This window comes from Canis lupus, chromosome 14 (genome assembly GCF_003254725.2).
Source record: "Canis lupus dingo isolate Sandy chromosome 14, ASM325472v2, whole genome shotgun sequence".
In the NCBI taxonomy this organism is placed as follows: Eukaryota; Metazoa; Chordata; class Mammalia; order Carnivora; family Canidae; genus Canis; species Canis lupus.
In genome coordinates, this window is record NC_064256.1 from 35654034 (window position 1) to 35673897 (window position 19864).

General features: G+C 46.2%; 1 protein-coding gene across 6 annotated transcripts in view; it reads right to left on the reverse strand.

Moving 5' to 3' along the window:
• Positions 1-19864, reverse strand: part of CDCA7L (cell division cycle associated 7 like) — a 51107-nt gene that overhangs the window by 1676 nt on the left and 29567 nt on the right. For 2 of the 6 annotated variants that reach the window (XM_025464338.3, XM_049093699.1), the window contains 8 exons: positions 16002-16142; positions 10561-10698; positions 6210-6584; positions 4588-4659; positions 4302-4472; positions 1894-2019; positions 1201-1350; positions 193-329 (listed from right to left, as the gene is read on the reverse strand). In XM_025464338.3, the coding sequence (XP_025320123.2) occupies positions 193-329; positions 1201-1350; positions 1894-2019; positions 4302-4472; positions 4588-4659; positions 6210-6584; positions 10561-10698; positions 16002-16142 (1310 nt within the window). Of the gene's footprint in view, positions 1-192; positions 330-1200; positions 1351-1893; positions 2020-4301; positions 4473-4587; positions 4660-6209; positions 6585-10560; positions 10699-16001; positions 16143-17311; positions 17404-19864 lie in introns of all 6 variants that reach the window. The other 4 variants (XM_025464337.3, XM_049093698.1, XM_035698265.2 and 1 more) reach the window with 4 other exon arrangements.

Here is a 19864-nt window from a genome sequence, read left to right on the forward strand (position 1 = left end):
CCTGCGTCCGGCTCCCTGCTCACTGGGGAGTTGGCTTCTCTCTCTCCCCTTCCCCCATCTCGTGCTTGTGCACTCTCTCTCTCAAATAAATCAGTAAAATCTTCTGCAACGTAGCAGCCACTCCCTGCCTCCACGATCTCCCTGCTGGGGCTGGGGCTGGCTCAAGGCCTCTTTCTGGTTTGTGAGACTTACCTCTCCAGGTACTCCTTCACGTTATTATAACCATAAAACTTGGCCAGGTGAATGAGGATCCCCGTGGCACAGCGGCCGTCACGCTTCCGACAGTAACTGCAGTTGCAGATCCCACGGCAGGGAGGGCACATCCAATCCTGGAAGAGCAAGTTCCCCCGTGACCTCCGGGCCCCAACCTGGCTCCTGCAGCCTCTCCTCCAGCCTCGAGTCCCGTGTCCCTTCCAGTAGATGGCACAGGCTGACCCAGCATGTCTCCTCCCTCCACATTTCAAAGGCCCAGAAAGGCTGACCACCGGGGTCCCACATGTGCAGAAACCCAGAAAATTATAGACACTTCATCAAAATCTGTGGAGAATTTCTGGAATATAAAAGAACAATGAGGCTCTTCTACTTCCTAAACCACTACCTGAGTATATATTCGTCCGCAAACTGGGGACAGTGTATTTACCCCCTGCTGTGAAAGAGGCCATACAGCGCAGGGGTCACCTAAGGACACAGGCTCTGGAGCCAGTCTGCCCAGGTTCAAGCGCATATATGCTAAGCATACTATTTTCTCATTTTACAGAGGGAACTAAAGAACAGGGAGGTTATATACCTACTTTATAAGGTTGGATTAGTAACAACTGAAACGAAGTTAACTGTATGAATAGAGAAAAATCTTAGTCCAAGGCCAGGCACACTGAAAGCCCCCTACTGGGTGACACACCTGCCCCTGGCCTGGCCCGAGGTAACCACACCACTGGAAGAAAGGCACACAGGTCCACCTTCCAAACCAGAACTGTAAGAAAATGTGGCTCTGACCCTGGAAAATGCAATCATCTCTTCTGCCCTACCGGTCAGCTTGCTCTCTTTCCAGAAGGAAACTGCAGTTTTCATTTCCTCTAGAGTGCTGAAGGGTACACAGAGCTCTGCAGTTACAGGTCCCCGAGCAAGGGCCCAGGGAGCCTCACGGTCAACCCGCTTCCCTTTGCCAGTACAAGCCATGACAAATGCAAACACTGTTCCTACCGGGTCCAGCAGCGCAGATCTCACATCCTCCCCATAGCGATTCCGCAGGCATGGCCCACAAAACTGTCCTCGCACCCCACCACAGCCCTGGTTCCGACACACCGTCTTGGTGTCAATGGTCTTCTGCCTACACTGGTGGCAGGTGTTGCCCTGGGGAAGGAAGGCGGTGGGGGTGAACATGGGATTTATGGGGGGGGGTTACCCACAAGGCCACGTGCTGCCACTACTACCCTAATAGGACACTGTTTTACCTAAAAAATGAGGCATGATACCACAAAACCTCCCTCCAAATCATGTTTAAAAAAATTTAAACCCATTTCCTACTGACCAAAGATGCTGTCAACCTTTAGTTCCTGTATTAATCAAAAAGCATACACAAACCCCACAGTATGTTTTTTCACTGTTCAAAACTGAAATGCCATATAAATATTTAAAACGTTACTATTATAAATATGCTTTTCCAAATCATACTCCTGCCTTCCCACAGATCACATGCATCCCCTGAAGAGAACTTTCCTGAAGAGAATTCCTGCAGGAAGCTGACTTCCCCTTCCCGGTTACAGCTGACCCGCCCTTTCAGAGGGGAGGAGGCCTGAGGGTATAAGCCCAGGTACAGCTTAAAGACCATGCAGGATTTCAAACAACAAAGATGAGAATCACAATCATGCAAATGACTCATCATATGTAATTTACCAGAACTTTATCATAGATCTTATCTCGAACAGTTATGGCAACATTTTCTAGGTCCTCTTCAGTGATATCCTCCACTGGCCGAAAAGAGGAGATTTGGTGACGCCGTCTGTGCCCCTGGCATTTCCCCTGCAAAATGAGCCAAAGCCAAAGCATAAGCTATTTTCAGTAGCTAAAAAACACCTATAAAGATTTCACACTCTTGGGATGCCTGGGTGGTTAAGCATCTGCCGTCAGCTCTGGTCATGACCCTGGAGTCCTGGGATCGAGCCCCATATCAGGTGCTCTGCTCAACAGGGAGCCTGCTTCTCCCTCACCCCCTCCCCCTGTTCATGTTCTTTTGCTCTCCTACTCAAATAAGTAAAATCTTTTTTAAAAAAAAATCACAACATAGATCAATGGAACAGAACAGAGAATCCAAAAGTGGACCCTCAACTTTATGTTCAACTAATATTCGACAAAGGAGGAAAGACTATCCACTGGAAGAAAGACAGTCTCTTCAATAAATGGTGCTGGGAAAATTGGACATCCACATGCAGAAGAATGAAACTAGACCACTCTCTTGCACCATACACAAAGATAAACTCAAAATGGATGAAAAATCTAAATGTGAGACAAGATTCCATCAAAGTCCTAGAGGAGAACACAGGCAACACCCTTTTTGAACTCGGCCACAGTAACTTCTCGCAAGATACATCCACGAAGGCAAAAGAAACAAAAGCAAAAATGAACTATTGGGACTTCATCAAGATAAGAAGCTTTTGCACAGCAAAGGATACAGTCAACAAAACTCAAAGACAACCTACAGAATGGGAGAAGATATTTGCAAATGACATATCAGATAAAGGGCTAGTTTCCAAGATCTATAAAGAACTTATTAAACTCAACACCAAAGAAACAAACAATCCAATCATGAAATGGGCAAAAGACATGAAGAGAAATCTCACAGAGAAAGACACAGACATGGCCAACATGCACATGAGAAAATGCTCTGCATCACTTGCCATCAGGGAAATACAAATCAAAACCACAATGAGATACCACCTCACACCAGTGAGAATGGGGAAAATTAACAGGGCAGGGAACCACAAATGTTGGAGAGGATGCGGAGAAAGGGGAACCCTCTTGCACTGTTGGTGGGAATGTGAACTGGTGCAGCCACTCTGGAAAACTGTGTGGAGGTTCCTCAGAGTTAAAAATAGACCTGCCCTACGACCCAGCAATTGCACTGCTGGGGATTTACCCCAAAGATACAGATGCAATGAAACGCCGGGACACCTGCACCCCGATGTTTATAGCAGCAATGTCCACAATAGCCAAACTGTGGAAGGAGCCTCGGTGTCCATCGAAAGATGAATGGATAAAGATGTGGTTTATGTATACAATGGAATATTACTCAGCCATTAGAAACGACAAATACCCACCATTTGCTTTGACGTGGATGGAACGGGAGGGTATTATGCTGAGTGAAATAAGTCAATTGGAGAAGGACAAACATTACATGGTCTCATTCATTTGGAGAATATAAAAAAAATAGTGACAGGGAATAAAGGGGAAAGGAGAAAAAGTGAGTGGGAAATATCAGAAAGGGAGACAGAACATGAGAGACTCCTAACTCTGGGAAACGAACTAGGGGTGGGGGAAGGGGAGGTGGGCGGGGAGGGGGGTGACTGGGTGACAGGCACTGAGGGGGGCACTTGATGGGATGAGCACCGGGTGTTATTCTATATGTTGGCAAACTGAACACCAATAAAAAATAAATTTACAAAAAAAAAAGAAAACCCACAGTCTCAGAGCTCTAGTACCATTAATGTTAACCACGGCTCTCTTCTATTTCTTGAGAATCAATCATTTACGGAGCCTCCTGCCACAGACACGGAGCCAACTTCCTTCATGGCAAGGTGATACAACAATACAGGAGCAGCTAGGTTTTTACCTGCCCCATTAACGGGCACCAACTCTAAACTCTGTGAGGACAGGAAAAGGAGCCACAATGAATGGCCAAACCTGCAAATGGGAAGAACCTAGTTTCTCCCTCCAGACTCTGAAGGCACTTAAAACGCCCCATTCCTAAAACTGAAAGGCAAGGAGCAATCACTGCCCTTTCCCACAAGGCAAATCACGAGGCCCTCGGACGCCACCGACAGGCCCTTATTGCCTCCCTCAAAGATTAAGCTGAGGGTCCTAACTCTGAGCAGCTCCTCTGCTCAAACTGAGGTAAAGGAGTCTCTCCAGCCTATAGCTTAGATGGGGGGAAGGGAGGGTTCTTCCTGGAGTGTGGCCCTGGGAACACGAGCACCACCAGCACCACCATCAGCAGCATCACTGCTCAGCTGCTCCAGACATACCAGGTCAGGACCTCAGTGTGGCCTTAGACAAAGCATAATATGTTCACTGTGCTCAGAAAATACCCCACTAATTGTCTTCCTCCTCCTGAAGCTGTAAAACTCTTCTGCAAATTTGGCTGCTGAGACGGTGAAGTTCTCCAGGGCAAACTTCTCGGGTGGCCGTGCGCTGCGGGTCGGGTTTGTGCGTCGCGTGATCTGTCCCTCTGAGAAGGCCCGCCTCGCTGTTCTCTTCTTCTGAAAGTCAGAGCACAGACATACGCAACTGGGTGCTTCCTGGAACAAAAGCCATCTGGCGACAGATTACGTCCAGCAGCCTCGGGATAAAGAATTATAAAGGCATTCTACTTACAGAAGCTGAGTTCGGGGTTCGTACCGGGAAGAAATCTGGCATTGAGTTCAGTTCTGCCAGTAACTGGGCGAGCTGCAGTTCAGAACAGAAGAAGGACCGACATCAATATGCCTCATTCATCTAACACCTCGTAACACGTCTTCAGTTTTGCCAACATGAGAAACTTGACTAAAGTAGTTCATGTAAGATCGCAACAGCTGTTTTATTTTTAACCTCATCTGTAAAGATTGTTATCTCCAGGGGTGAGAGGCTACTATCATCATTCATGGGAATAAAATCTATGCACGTTCCTTACATATAAAGATCGTATCATAAGATGAATGGGTCCTTGGAATGATGAGGCTGGCTGCATGAGGCTGGAATTCTGACGGGGCCATTAATTAGCAGTGTGACCCCAAAACAGATCATGGTGCACACCGAGATCAAGTTTCATCATGTTCAAAACAAAAGGTTCAACTAGATTGTTCTGACAGTTATTTAGAGCTCCAAAGAAACTGTTTATGTTGATTCATTTCTCATTAACAAAAATAATTTATGGAAATGTTCCCAAATAAACACCTAAGAATACCAACTAACAGGCATTAATACGCCAATGAAGATTTTTTTTTTAAGATTTTATTTATTCATGAGAGAAAGAGAGAGAGAGAGAAAGAGAGAGAGAGAGAGAGAGGCAGAGGGAGAAGCAGGCTTCATCCAGGGGGCCCGACGTGGGACTTGATCCCCGGTCTCCGGGACCACACCCTGGGCTGAAGGCGGCGCTAAACTGCTGAGCGACCCGGGCTGCCCCAATGAGGATTCTTTTTAATTTTAGAGTTATACAGACGTGTAAGTGTCACTCAAAACTCATGAACATAGTTATTTTAAAGATGCCGACACAGTGCTAAAAATTTCCCTTTGCTAATAACCATAAATATGCCTTAGGGTGAATTTTCACTCAAAAGTGAAGCTTTTTATGTTCTTATTAGACATAGAAGAATACACACACACTATCATATTGTGCTTTTTAAAAAGAAAGTATTAAAAATCTACCAAAATGCTAACAGTGACTGAGTGGTAGAATTAATTCTGCATATGCAAAATTAGGAAGCAAATATGTTACTGAACAAATACAGAAAAACCAAATACACATGACAAAGGTTTCCCCTTTACTGCCATTCATCCTAGCAAAGATGGGTTACTGTGGCTGAAAACCACTCAGTTTAGTACCTAGGCCTCTCTCATTCTCCCGTATGACGTCCTGAAGCCCCAGCACACACTGCGGTTCTTAAGTGGCTTCTCGACTCCCTGTGTACACTTGGCTCCTCCCTGCTGGGAACCGGCCAGCGGTCCCGGCCACCACCACTATTTAGAACTTCTCTTCATAGCAAACGGTAAGCAGCATGAGTTCACGGCACCAGGAAGCGGAGCTAAAAGTGGTCCTGGGGAGTCGCTTTCTGATCCCGAACCAGAGCCGACCAGCTAATAACTGGTTGGGGTCCAGAACACAGAAAAGGACACCCGATGCCCAGAGCACATTTCCCGAAAGATGCGAGGGCAGCCGCTCTGGGGGCGGTTCTGTGAGCCTCAGGAGCCACTGCTCAGTGCCCGCACCCAGCGCCCAGACTGCCCGCCCACGGCCTTACCATGGCTTTGTTCTCCTTGATGTTCATGGTCCTTTTCAGCAGAGCATCCGAGCCCTCCTGAGCCTCATCCCTGGAGTCGTCCTCAGACTCTGAGACCGAATCTTCCCTTTCCTTCCCCTTTCTGCAGCTTCTCTTTCTTCCAAGAATTGCTTTTTTATTGTCCTGTAAGCGTGTGCTAGAAAACAGTGGCTCCGAGGAACTGTCATCTGACTTTTTCGTCAGTTTCTTGGTGGGGAACTGAAAGGCGACTCGAAGACCAATGCTGCTTCTCCTCGGCCTCCTCCTTCTGGGTGTAGCCTTCTCTCCTTCATCCTCTTCCTCTTCTTCACTCACCAAAGACTCCTTACCAGCATCACTCAAATCTGACTCCACGAGCTAACAAAAGGAGAGAAAAGGAGAAAGACTAGAAACAATGTTTCCTAACAGACCTTCAAAAACACCTTACTTAAAAGCACTCTGGGGGCACCTGGGTGGCTCGGTGGTTGAGCACCTGCCTTTGGCTCAGGTCGTGATCCCAGGGTCCTGGGCTCGAATCCCGCCATCAGGCTCCCCCAAAAATAATAAATCTTTTTTTTTTAAAGCACTCTGACATTATTGTAGAGAAAAAATGAGAAGAAAGCTCCTCTTTCCTATTCTGAGTTCCCACCGAACTCTTCAGTTAGGCGCTCGGGTGTCTGCGGGTGAATCCGGTCCAAGAGCCGCTGCCTCCCGCGGCCCGGTGCCCCGGCCACGACCACCGGCGGCGGCTCCTAGGAGCGCGGGCTGGACGCGGGGCGCCGACAAAGCAGGGCTCCCCCGTGGGCCGGCCACGTATTATGGGGAAGAGCCAAAGAAAAGGGAATGCATGGCCTTAGAGTTATCTTCAAATACAAATGGAGTGCTGAGGGGGAAAAAAATACTGACCATACTGCCCCGAAGAACAGGAAGAGGATTCATGGGCAGGAGGGACAGGAGGGACAGGAGAGCCGACTTCACCTCAGTGAAGTGACAGGAGAGCAAGCAGAGGACTGGCCATCGGCGTCAGTGGGGGAAACTCCTCCCAGGACATGCTGGGTCCTCACTCCCAGGGATATCCCTTCTCTTTTCTGCAACCCGCAGAGCCGCGGGGTGAAATCAAGGCCGACAGCTCTTGGGCTGTTGTGAAGCACCTGTTCAGGCAGCCCAGGAAATTCTTGCCCTGAATTTTCTAATTCTGCTTGGTACAGGTTGCTGGCACTAAAACGGAACCCAGCCTTACACGTGAGACACAGAACATAAGGCAATGGCAGGGTGGGGACATTACCCAGGTGATGAGGGGGTGACATCTCAGATGTGAGGGGACGCTTAGCAATGGCAGAGCTGGGCTTGAACATTGAGATCAAGGCCACCTCCTGCGCATCTTTCCTTTACTACATGCTGGGAAGTTTAGTCTGAGACCCTCTGTCAGGGATTCTGGACAACAGGGCTGCTCTGAGGAGAACAAGGAATAGCCCACGATGGGCCCAGGACTGAGGTAAAGGACTCAGCTGCCCCCTCCGTGAATTCGCCCCCCGAATTCTAGCTTGACTCAAGTTAAAAGTAAGGCAGAGGAGGGGCGCCCGGCTGGCTCGGTTGGTGGAGTGTGCAACTCTTAATCTCAGGGTTGTGAGTTCAAGCCCCACATTGGGCATGGAACCTACTTTAAAAGAAAAAAATTCTTTTTTATAAAATTTTATTTATTCATTCATGAGAGAGACAGAGAGAGAGGCAGATACACAGGCAGAGGGAGAAGTAGGCTCCCTGCGGGAAGCCCAATGCAAGACTTGATCCCAGGACCCCGGGATCACAACCTGAGCCATAGGCAGAGGCTCAACCACTGAGTCACCCAGGTGCCCCAAGAAAATTTATTTTTAAAAATATATTGAGGCACCTGGGTGGCTCAGTCGGTTGAGCATCTGACTCTTGATCTCAGCTCAGATCCTGATCTCAGAGCCCTAAGTTCAAACCTTCTGTTGGGCTCCACGCTGGGCTGGAGCCTACGTAAGAAAGAAAAGAAAGGAAAGGAAAGGAAAAAGGAAAGGAAAAGAAAAGGGAGAAAAACAAAACCCTTCATGTAACTACCAAACCTTGGTGTATATATAAATCCACAACAAGCTAAGTGGAGAAGACTATAGCGTTATTGATTTATCCTTTTGTTTGTTTTTTAGTATCCTGAACTTTCTACACTGGTAGCTTTGGAATGCAAAACGATGGGACTGGAGGAATCCAATTTCAGAAAGTGTTGGAGAACTTCAGAGGAATTCTCTCTCAAATTGGTTTTATTTATCTTCATCATCCCCTAACCCGTATCTCTTTCCTAAGGACTCTCTGAAGGACTACAGTAGGTGAGAGCAAATATAAAGACGGGAGGCAAAGAACTCAAGGGCCGCACCACTGCTGTGGTAGCCTCATGTGTGGCTAGACCACCAGACACCAAGTGACATCCTAGTATCAGAAAAGGCAGTCTCCTCTGCCTTCACTAGGGTGAGCAGGAGGCTGGGGAGGCAGGCAATAATGCTTATTTGTCCACTGAATTTTAAAATAAAATCTGCAGGGGATCCCTGGGTGGCCCAGTGGTTGAGCGCCCGCCTTCAGCCCCGGGCGTGATCCTGGAGACCCGGAATCGAGTCCCACGCCGGGCTCCCGGTGCATGGAGCCTGCTTCTCCCTCTGCCTGTGGCTCTGCTTCTCTATCTCTCTCTGTCTCTCATGAATAAATGAATAAAATCTTTAAAATAAATAAATAAATAAAATCTGCAGGTGGACCTGCCCAAAGATATGAGTGACAGTAGTCAGCATGTCCCAATTCATACTCTAAATATACAGAACATTAAAAAAAAAAATTCTGGAGTAGTCTTCACTGTGCTAGAAACACGGATCCTTTGAATACCCTGAGATCACTTAGCTAACAATCAGAAGATAAATAAGTCACTAGGAGTAGAAGATACCCATTAAGGATTTGGAAGGATTTTAGTGCTTTGCTGGCAAGGAAAACTGTGGAGCCCGGCTGGCAAGAACACATCAACGGCCTTACAAGCAGCTTCAGTAAAGAAAGCCAAAGGAGGGCTGGGGCCTGTAGGTTGGCAGAGCTCTGTGTTGCTATTCCCGGGGGGATCAACATCAAACAAGGCAGCCTACCATTAGGGCTTTCAGGCCTAAGCTCCCCACCCCGCCACCCTAGGAAAAGGTGAGGAACAAAGCAAACCTACTAGTTACAGCTTATTTAGATTTCCATACAAGTTCCACACCAGACGGGGTTCCTCCTTAGGAGCTTCTGAACGTGAAGAGGTTTAACCTCTATCCTTTATCCTGATATCCAAGAAGGAGATGGTGGACTGATTTGGGGGGATAAATGTGTGCTATTTTTCAGTTAGTATAAAATACTTCTATGCCTGGGGAAAACAACCCAAAGGCTGTTCTTTAAAGTTACGCGGAGATTCAAATACTAGTTGGCAGCACAGAAGCCTAAATCTATGCAGTGAAGGAAGAAATCCCCAGTCTCCCGAAAGGCAAGTGCTGAGAGCACATTTCCCTCAGGAATCTGACATGGCCAGGCCATCTTTATCATTTAAAGAGCTTTTCTTTTCTTTTCTTTTTTCTTTTTTTTTCTTTTCTTTCCTTCCTTCCTTCCTTCCTTTCTTTCCTTTCTTCCTTTTCTCTTTCTTTCTTTCTTTCTTTTTTAAAGATTTTATTTATTTATTCATGAAAGACACACACAGAGAGAGGCAGAGACACAGGCAGAGGGAGAAGCAGGCTCCATGCAGGGAGCCCAATGTGGGACTCGATCCCGGAACTCCAGGATCACACCCTGGGCCGAAGGTGGCGCTAAACCGCTGAGCCACCTGGGCTGCCCTAAAAAGCATTTCTGCATCCAAATCAAGAACACACAGGGAAAACTCTTTGTACCACAGCTCAGTTTGGGCCAAATTAACTCCACACTTAAGAACATGACTTTGCACACAAGAAAGGACTTGTAAGAACTTGCTACTCCTAGACAGACGGTCCTCTTTTCAGATAAAAGATGTTTAAGAAAAAAAAAAAAAAAGATGTCTAAGAAAGCCTGAAATAAATTCTTTCACGAGGACAATTAAGGGACACCTGAGACATGCGCCCACCCCGGGAACTCGAAGGTACCAGGGAAAGACAAGTGGACTTCCTCTAGGAGTACGAGTGGACTGGGGGACCAGGGATTAGCCTAGACTAGCATTTCTCAATCTCGGTAACCGGCTTCTAAGACACACACACGTAAGAAAAAGTCATTGGTTTGGGACGTGACTCCCTCCGAGTGAAACTACAATTCAGGAGCAGGACTGAAAACAGGAGAACCCGCACTCTCCCACGTTGAGGATTATTACCATCACTTCTGGGTTACTATTTCCATTCAGCTCATTCTGTGTAAATCCTTCAAACTCTTCCATCTCTGAGTCCGTGTCCTCTATAAAAATCCTTCGCAGCTCTTCCGTGAAGTATTTGGAACGGAAACGCACATCTTGCTGCATTAAAAACACGCAAACATCATAAAGGAAGAAGACAGAGGCTTCCGGGGGGCGAGGGGGCAGGGAAGGGCTGTTGAACGGGCAGCGTCTGTTCGAGGTGGGGGAGCACCCTGGGTGACGGGGACCCCGCGCGCGAGCTCAGCGCCACCTGGCAGCTTGCCCGCAAGAGCCTGGCGCTCGCTCGCACTTACCAGAGGCTGAAACGGTCAATTGTAGGTTATGTGTATTTTACCCCAGTGCACACACGCGCGCACACACACGTTCCTCTACAGATTAGGGAAACAGAACTGAACAATCTGAGACGATCAACTGCACCACTTCCAAATGTCAGAACGGCCCAGGCTGAGCCAGCTACTTTGCTGCCTTGTGGGGGGGGGGGGGGGGGGAGAGTGGGCTCCATTTCTCCTGCCAGGGCCCCCGGGGAAGGTCGGGCACAGCACCGATCCCGATCCCGATCCCGAGCGAGGCTCCCTGCCGCGCGCTGGCCTGCCCTCCGCGCACCTGTCCAAGGCCGACTCCCCCGCGTCGGGAGCGCACCTGCCTGGCTCTCTGCGGGAAGGGGCCGGAGCCCGCCCCGGCCCTCCCCGGCCCCCGGGACAGCCTCTCCTGCCTCTCCTGTGGGAGGTGCGAGGCCAGCAGCCCCCACCAGGTAGCCAGTGAGCAGGAGGAAAGACGTGCCAGGACCCTTAAAAAAGAAAGACATTTTCAAAGGACTTTGTCTTTTGAACCCAGAGAAGGAAAGAAACCGGGGCTCCGTAAATGGCACTCCGGGAAGAAAGGAGGGGACGGACAGACCTGCGGTGTGGGAAGGAGACGCACAGACCAGCCTCCTCCAAGCTGGCAACCAGGGCTGGAGTCCGTGTCCCCAGTTGCCTCTGACGCCTCTTCCTCCCACACCCGATATAGCAATGACCCCCCATCACACCACATTTGGTTGGGGAATCTTTATCTCCCCCACTGCCTCTCCCTGACTTTAATTATATACTTCTTCAAGCTCAGATCATCTCTGGAGAAAAACAGATATAATAGATGAGTGGGAAAATTTACAGGGGGATAGAGGAAGAAATGCCTATATCCAGCATTTTCTTAAGCTTAAATGTCTCCTATGAATTATTATGGGTAATTGGAGTGAGTGTGCTTGGAGCTAAATTACTTTGTCCCTTTGTTGATAGCTGTGGTGCAGCTGCTTGGAAAAAAAAAAATACAAACAGAAAAGAGAAGTTTCCTTAAAGTGAAATTCAAATTGTGTTTAAGGAAGACCAAAGTCAACGTTGTTGCATACTCCATACAAGTTTGTGCAGCTCCTCTTGGCTGCTTAACACGGACTGTGAATGTGTGGGGTCGGGGTGGGGAAGCAACAGGCCTGGGGTTTATTTTTGTAAGGAAGACTGGTGCACAGCTGGCTGCCGCAGAAACCCACCATGAAGCTGCTAGCTCCACCAGCAGGAAACATCTGGCTCACAGAGCCCAGAGCCGGTCTCTACAAGTGGGTTTAGAGCAATGGGGGTCTACGTGTACATTTCCTCATATACCCATTGTCCCTGCCTAGGGCCCAGAGAGAACAAGTCACCTCTTAGAGCAGCAAGTTCTAACCGTCCAGTCCTCTCTGGCTCTCTTTTCCCTTTGAAAAGCTTCACAGGGAAATAAATGGTCAGGCTGAGAGAAATCAATATCTTTGGTGACCAGATAGAACACAAAAACAACTTAGCCACAGTCCTAAACCAAGGCCCCTGCTTTTCCTCTCCTTATTCCACAAGATATAAGAACTGAGCCTGGGCGGCTCAATCAGTTAAGCGTCGGACTCCTCATGTTAGCTCAGGTCTTGATCTCAGGGTTAGGAGTTCAAGCCCCACTGCGGGCTCCACACTACATATGGAACCTCCTTGAAAAAAATGAAAAAAAAAAAGATAAGCACAAAAAACCATGCTTACTGTGAGTCTTTATAAAGCAAAGTATCTATTCCACAGTCTCATTGCAATCTTGGTTACAACACTCACATAGCTCTTTGCTCTCCAGAATTTGCTATCCTTTCAAATCAATACCAGGCAGTATGTTCTGGACCTTGATCACCTATATCTATCTACCATGATCAAGAATGTAAGACATTTTCAAAGGACTTTCTGTCTTTTGAACAGAAAAGTGGTTAAAAGAGTGGTTACACTTTTTATTTGGAAGCTCATGTGACGTGAAGGAACAGACAGGAAAATGATGGTGAGCTAAAAAGAGTGAGACAAGCATCCCACCTCAATTCCACCCCATGGGTACTCATTTACCAGTGGGAGCTGAGCATATGGAACATGGGGAAAGGAAAACACGAGTAAGCAGTCCAGCCCAAGAATGCTAGAAAGCATTGTTCAAGTATGAGGCGCCTCCCATTGAGGAGGTAACAGGTTAGCGGGGCAGTGGGACAGGTCCACAGTAACCACAGTCAGGATCTTCGTTCTAAGGGAGATGCAAGCAAGATGGCATATGGAAAGAAGGAAAGAGGGGATCCCTGGGTGGCTCAGTGGTTTAGTGCCTGCCTTCGGCCTGGGGCGTGATCCTGGAGTCCCGGGATCGAGTCCCACATCGGGCTGCCTGCATGGGGCCTACTTCTCCTTCTGCCTGTGTCTCTGCCTCTCTCTCTCAGTCTGTGTTTCTCATGAATAGATAAATAAAACCTTTAAAAAAAAAAAAAAAAAGGAAAGGAAGGAAAGAAAAGGAAAGAAAAGAAAATTCAGGAAAACTTCCAAGGAGCAGCAGCATTTGAACTGGATCCAAGCCGGGGTGGACTCTAGAAGAAACGAAGAGAAGACAGATAAGCAGAACAAAGAGCACAGACCAGCATATACACGGGCAAAACCAGTGCATGAGGAGGGTGTCCGTGAGGCTTCTGGTCCACCACGCTACAGGGGAGTTGAAGAAAAGAAGAGGCTGAAAAGCGATGCTCCCAGATTTCAAACATCCCGGCCACACGCTTCTCAGATGTGGGGGCTGAGACAAGTCCCTTCGCTGCTGCCCTGAGCCTGTGTCATCCCCTGTGAAACAGGGACAGTAACAACACCGACCCTGTCCCTGGGGAGGTGCCTGAACTCAGGGCGAGCTGAATGAAAAGCACACGGTCACAGGCCATCCGAGGCACGCTGCATCACACCTGGCAGTGGGGAGCAGGAAGGGGGGGGCTTGAATGCACAGAAGTAGCAGGGGTCAGAGCAGCAAAAGCAGCTGCTTTGGTTTTAAGTTTTTGTTTTTTTAAGATTTTATTTATTTATTCATGAGAGACACAGAGAGAGAGGCAGAGACACAGAGGGAGAAGCAGGCTCCATGCAGAAAGCCCGATGCGGGACTCGATCCCGGGTCTCCAGGATCACACCCTGGGCTGAAGGCGGCGCTAAACCGCTGAGCCACCCGGCCTGCCCATTTACAAGGTTTTTTTGTTTTTTTTTTTTTTTTTTTGAGCACAGGTGACACACAGTGTTACATTAGTTTAAGGTGTACAACACAGTGATTCACCTTCTTGACAGTGTGCTCACCAGTGTAGCTACCATCTGTCACCACACAACTCTGTTACAGTATCATCAACTACATTCCCTATGCTGTGCCTTCCAACACCCCCCGCCCCCCACAGTGACATACTTCCTGTGTAACTGGAAGCCTAGACCTCCCACTCACCTTCACACACTTCACCCGTCTCCCCACACCTCACCCATCTCTCCAACTCCTCCCTGCTAGCAACCATCAGTCTATTCTCTGTATTTATAGGTCTGATTCGGCTTTTCATCTATTTTATTTTTTAGATTCCACGTGAGTGAGATCATATGGTATTTGTCTTTCTCAGACTTACTTACTTCACTTAGCTTAACACCCTCTAGGTCCTTCCATGTTGCGGCAAATGGCAAAAACCTCATCCTTTTCATGGCTGCATTAATATTCCACTGAACACATATTTAGCATCTTCCTTATCCATTCTTCTATTGATGGACACTTAGGCTGCTTCCCTATCTAATCATCAGGAAAACGCCCATCAAAACCACAATGAGGTATCCCCTCACACCTGTCAGAATGGCTAAAATAAAAGACAACAAACAAGTGTTGGTGAGGATGTGGAGAGAAAGGAAGCCTCACATACCACTGGTGTAAACGCACACTGGTACAGCCACTGTGGAAAACAGTAGTAGGGAGGATCCTCAAAAAATTAAAAATAGAACTACCTTACGATCCAGTAAGTTCACTAGCGAGTATTTACGCAAAGAAAACCAGAACACTAATTTGACACTTACGTTTATTCCAGCATTGTTTACAACAGCCAAGATATGGAAGCTGTTTTGTTTCTGGATGCCCACTGCACTGCTGGGCTCCAGGCTCAGCTCTTCACACACATGCTGCGCTGCTCAGAATGCCCCTCACGGCGGGTCCACGGGCTCTACTCTCCCTCACTGCCTGACCATGCTCAAATGGTTTCTGAGTAAGGCAAAGCTCACGGCCAGACCTTAGTGCTGTAACTAAGGTAAGGGCCATGAGCATCAGGGGAGCTGCAGGAGGAGGCTGGAACACACAGGCAGCCAAGTGATCAAGCAGGCACTTACACTGTATCATAAAGTGCTTCTAGAACCTCCTACACTTGCCCAGTTGAAGCAAGGTGGGTTTAATTTACAGCCTCTTGAGAGAGGCTACGGTCCAGGGAGAATGAAGAATTTTGAGAGCCACAATGAATGCAGAAGAAAATGCTACAGAAAGCTAGCTATTTCGACTGGCCATACCACTGCTAAGGCATAATATAAACCTCCAGGAAACTAACTCTCAGAGAAACGTAATTTGTGTTTGCCAGAGATCAAAGTAATCCAAGAAAGAATAAGGCTCTCCCAGGCAATTCCAAGAGTAGGGTGTCAATAGAAACCCGCTATAGGAGCACAGGGACACGACTGTCTCGTGGTAACCACACGTTCCTGCACGGCACTGCGGTGTGGACAGTGGCTGTGCAGGACCACCTCTCCCCTCCCAGCCACATGGGAGCACTCTGAATATAGCCTGGACACAGGCTGCAAGCCCTGAGGTTACAAAGGAAATAGATCTGATCATGTGAGGCCCTCTTTATTTAAAAAAAAAAAAAAAAAAAAACTATTATAGAAAGGGCTTAAACAGTAAAAGTGATCTAGGTAGCCTCATTGGTTCTTAAAACATGAAGCAAAACACTTATAAAATAAAATGCTCGACAATTAACTGCTATCACCAATCTCAGACCATATTCAAATAAAAGAATATCTGAACCAAGATCCAGGCTTCCAGAAGACCGTGCCTTCCATGAAAGGAAGCATCTGTACCTGTTTCCCTGATTCCAGTGAGTCAAAACTATCACAGCTCTCCTCTGATGAGAGGGTTTCCATGGGAACATCATCTCGGAAACCGACAAACTCTTCATCATCACTGGGGGCGTTAAAGATGTCAGCCACTTCTTTAGGGATCTGTTTTGGATTCAAAAAAGAAGAAGGATAAGACCGAGGGCTGTTATAATCACTTAGGGAAATTTTCTAGAAAGGAGGAGGGATTAGCATCTACTAGCTCTATCAATCTACTAGGTCGCAGATCTGCCATGGTCACCAAGAAGACCCCAGTTACCCCGGAGCAAAATGTGCTTCAGCTGATCCCTCATGGCAACAAAAGAAGGTAGGGGAGGGAAAGATTAGACTGTTTTTCAAACTCTAGAGATATATCCTATCTTACAGAGAATGTCAAGGCCATATCTAGATGGAAACCCTATGTGATCTCTACACAAAAAATAAAGGAACAGTCATCATTTGTGAGAAAACAACTATTTTTCTCCTGCAGTGGATCTGTCTTTAAATGTCATCCATGTCGGGATCCCTGGGTGGCGCAGCGGTTTGGCGCCTGCCTTTGGCCCAGGGCACGATCCTGGAGACCCGGGATCGAATCCCACGTTGGGCTCCCGGTGCATGGAGCCTGCTTCTCCCTCTGCCTGTGTCTCTGCCTCTCTCTCTCTCTCTATCATAAATAAATAAAAATTAAAAAAATAAAATCTTTAAATGTCATCCATGTCAAAATAAGATGATACTAATAAGCTCCTCTTTTCCTCATTTCCACCTATTGCTCTTTGATTTTTTTGCTCTTTGTCATCTGCTGATTCAGACATGAAAACTCATACATTGAAATAAGTAGCTTTGTTGCTTCCTTTTTTTCCTCTCAATCAAGTAGTTTCAAAATTAATTTCAAGAGAATGTAAACACTACTGTAGGCAAGTATTCCAAGAAGGAATGTTATCAGCGCTCTTAATCTAACAAGTATGTATGTATTAGTTCAGAATTCATTTTCATATGCTGACTACCTATTTGTTCCCAACTCTCTATTTTGAACAAGTTCAAAACCATAGAAAGCGGGCAGCCCTGGTGGCGCAGCAGTTTAGTGCCGCCTGCAGCCTAGGACATGATCCTAGAGACCCTGGATCAAGTCCCACATTAGGCTCTCTGCATGGTGCCTGCTTCTCCCTCTGCCTGTGTCTCTGCCTCTCTCTCTCTCTCTCTCTCTCTGTGTCTCTATGAACAAATAAAAAATCTTAAAAAAAAAAAAAAAACATGGAAAGCTGAAGGAATAGGACAACCATCTACATATTCTTTACCTGGAGTCCCCATGTGTCACCACCTTTGCTTTCTCTGTCAACAAACATTAAGTGGAACCATCAGCATTTGCTAGTATTTCACAGTTTTTGACCTAAAGAAATAGCCATTTATTTAGTACGAGCCAGCTTATTCCACCTATATTTAAATTGCAGACATCATACTAATTCACCCTCAAATACTTCAGCACACATCGCCTGAAAATAAAAACATTCCCCATTCCCCTTAGATCCGTAAAACTACAATCATACCTAAAATAATTCACATTAATTCAATAGTATCATTCAATACAAGCTCATATTTAAATGTCTACAACTGTCCCAAAATGTCTTTTTTAACTTTAAGGGGGCTAAAGGGACCCATTCAAGCAAAGATCATGCATTTTATTTTTTTTATGACACTGTTTTTTGCTGCTTTTCGTAACACTGATATTACTTAAATAACCCAAGACTACTGCCTTGTTGAATGTCATACGTTCTGAGTTTATCTCATTGGTCACTGATATACTTTACTGAAATATTTTTGGCAACAATTCTATACAGATGACATGCACTTCTCAATGCAATGCATAAGGAGGCACAAAATAACAAGTTATCCCCTAGTAGTGTTTTTTAACGTAATTATGAAATTTTTCAAACATAATCCCAAGTAGGTAGAACAGCATAGTGAACACACACAGGGACCAGCTATCAAGCAGTCCTGCGCCCATGGCTAGTCTTGCTCCAGCTGTATCCCTATCCAACTGCCCTCCTTCCAAATTATTCTGAAGCAACTGAAGATAATAGCATTTCACCCTGTGTCATCAGGAAATACATAGTCTGTCTTCACAGTTCCGTCAACCTATTTTTTTTTTTTAAACTCACGGTTTATTTGTATCATGATTTGAATAAGGTCCATACATTGATCAACAGAAAAGTCTTTTCTTATGGATCCTTTTTTTTTTTTTCCTTTGGCAACTTATTTTTTTAAAAAACTGGGTCCTTTCACTGTGAGGTTTGCGAGAGTCTGGAAGGTTGGGGTTTTTGTTTGTTTTTTGCAGCTGCAAGATGGTATTTAGTAGACTCCAACATCTCCTGGGATTTCCTGTGATTCGGTATTTAGAGTTACAGGCTGTCAGATTCAAGTTCACTTCTTTCTGGCAAGATGACTACTTCATAGGTAGTGCTGCATTCTTTACTCAGAAAGCACCTAATGTCTGGCCATCTCTGGTCTTCAGTGGTGATGCTCTCTGATCAAGTTACTGCAGGATGTGTCATATTTCTCCTTAGCAAAAAGACCTTTTCCTCTTTGTATTTAGTAAGAAATAAGTAGGGTGATAGTTGACCTTCTGGGATTATCCTTCCCTGGTTAATTGGTGATTAACCAATTCACTGAGTGGTTTCAGCATCCACTGATAGATAACTCTTATTTGAATCAATTACCACACATTAGCGATTGTACAATGGTCGTTTTCAAATTCTATTCATTCTTCATGTATTAGCTGGCATTCTTCTCCAACACAATATTCTCTCTTTTGCTGTCTCTCCCTCCCTCTGCTTCTCTCGCTCCCATGTAGATTTATGGAATTTTAATTTACCGTGCTATATAATCCATCACTGTCACTGTTCTTTCTGATGTTCAAATTGTTCTAACTTTGGCCATTGGGAGCTCCTTCATGCCAGCTGCTATGTTCTTTTGACACAACCCTAACGGTCTTTGGGCACCTCTTTGCTTTCCAGCACAAGTGTACCAAGCTAGCCTTATACTTTACCTGCCCCAGACCAAAGCACTCAGGCATTTAGAAATCAGAAGTGAGAACTCATACGCTCTTTGCTAGCTAAGTATCATTGCTTCTAGGCTTTTGGACAGAGTAAGGACATCGGAATGTCTCAAGTCACACGTCTATAGTAACACCTTGAATTCAAATCCAACACAGCAGGAGTCTTCCTTACCTCCCTCAATTTCACATTATTTCCCTTCCCCACGATGAAAATTCCTACCCTCGGTATTTCTCATACATTCACCTATTTGCTTTACTACAATACACACAAAAAAGTTTCAAACTTACACCATCAACACCACTACCAACGATAACCATCAACAGTAAATCATTGTTCTTGGGGATGCAAATGTACTTTATCTGTACTTCTCATTCATCATGGGAATATTAAAGAGACGTCCTCAAGGATTGAGATTTTAATAAAACAATTTTTACTGCTATAAGGCTTTCTTTTTTGGGGGGAGGGTGGAGGAGGGAAGGGAAGGGGAGAGGGAGAGAGAGAATCTTAAGCAAGTTGATCCTACGACCCTGAGGATCATGATCTGGGCCAAAATCAAGAGTTGGATGCTTAACTGATTGAGCCACCCAGGTGCCCAAATGCTACAAGACATTCTTATGTGAAACTGGACACTTAGAATTATTATAATAACTTTGTCTCTGGGGAACCCCGAGGTTGCACAGACCACACTGTGTTGCACTAGCATATACAGAGTTGTGCATTCAAAAGTTACTTCAATTCTTTGAATTCTTTTTTTCTGTGCATTGACTTAATTTTACAGTTAGGTTCATTTAAGAA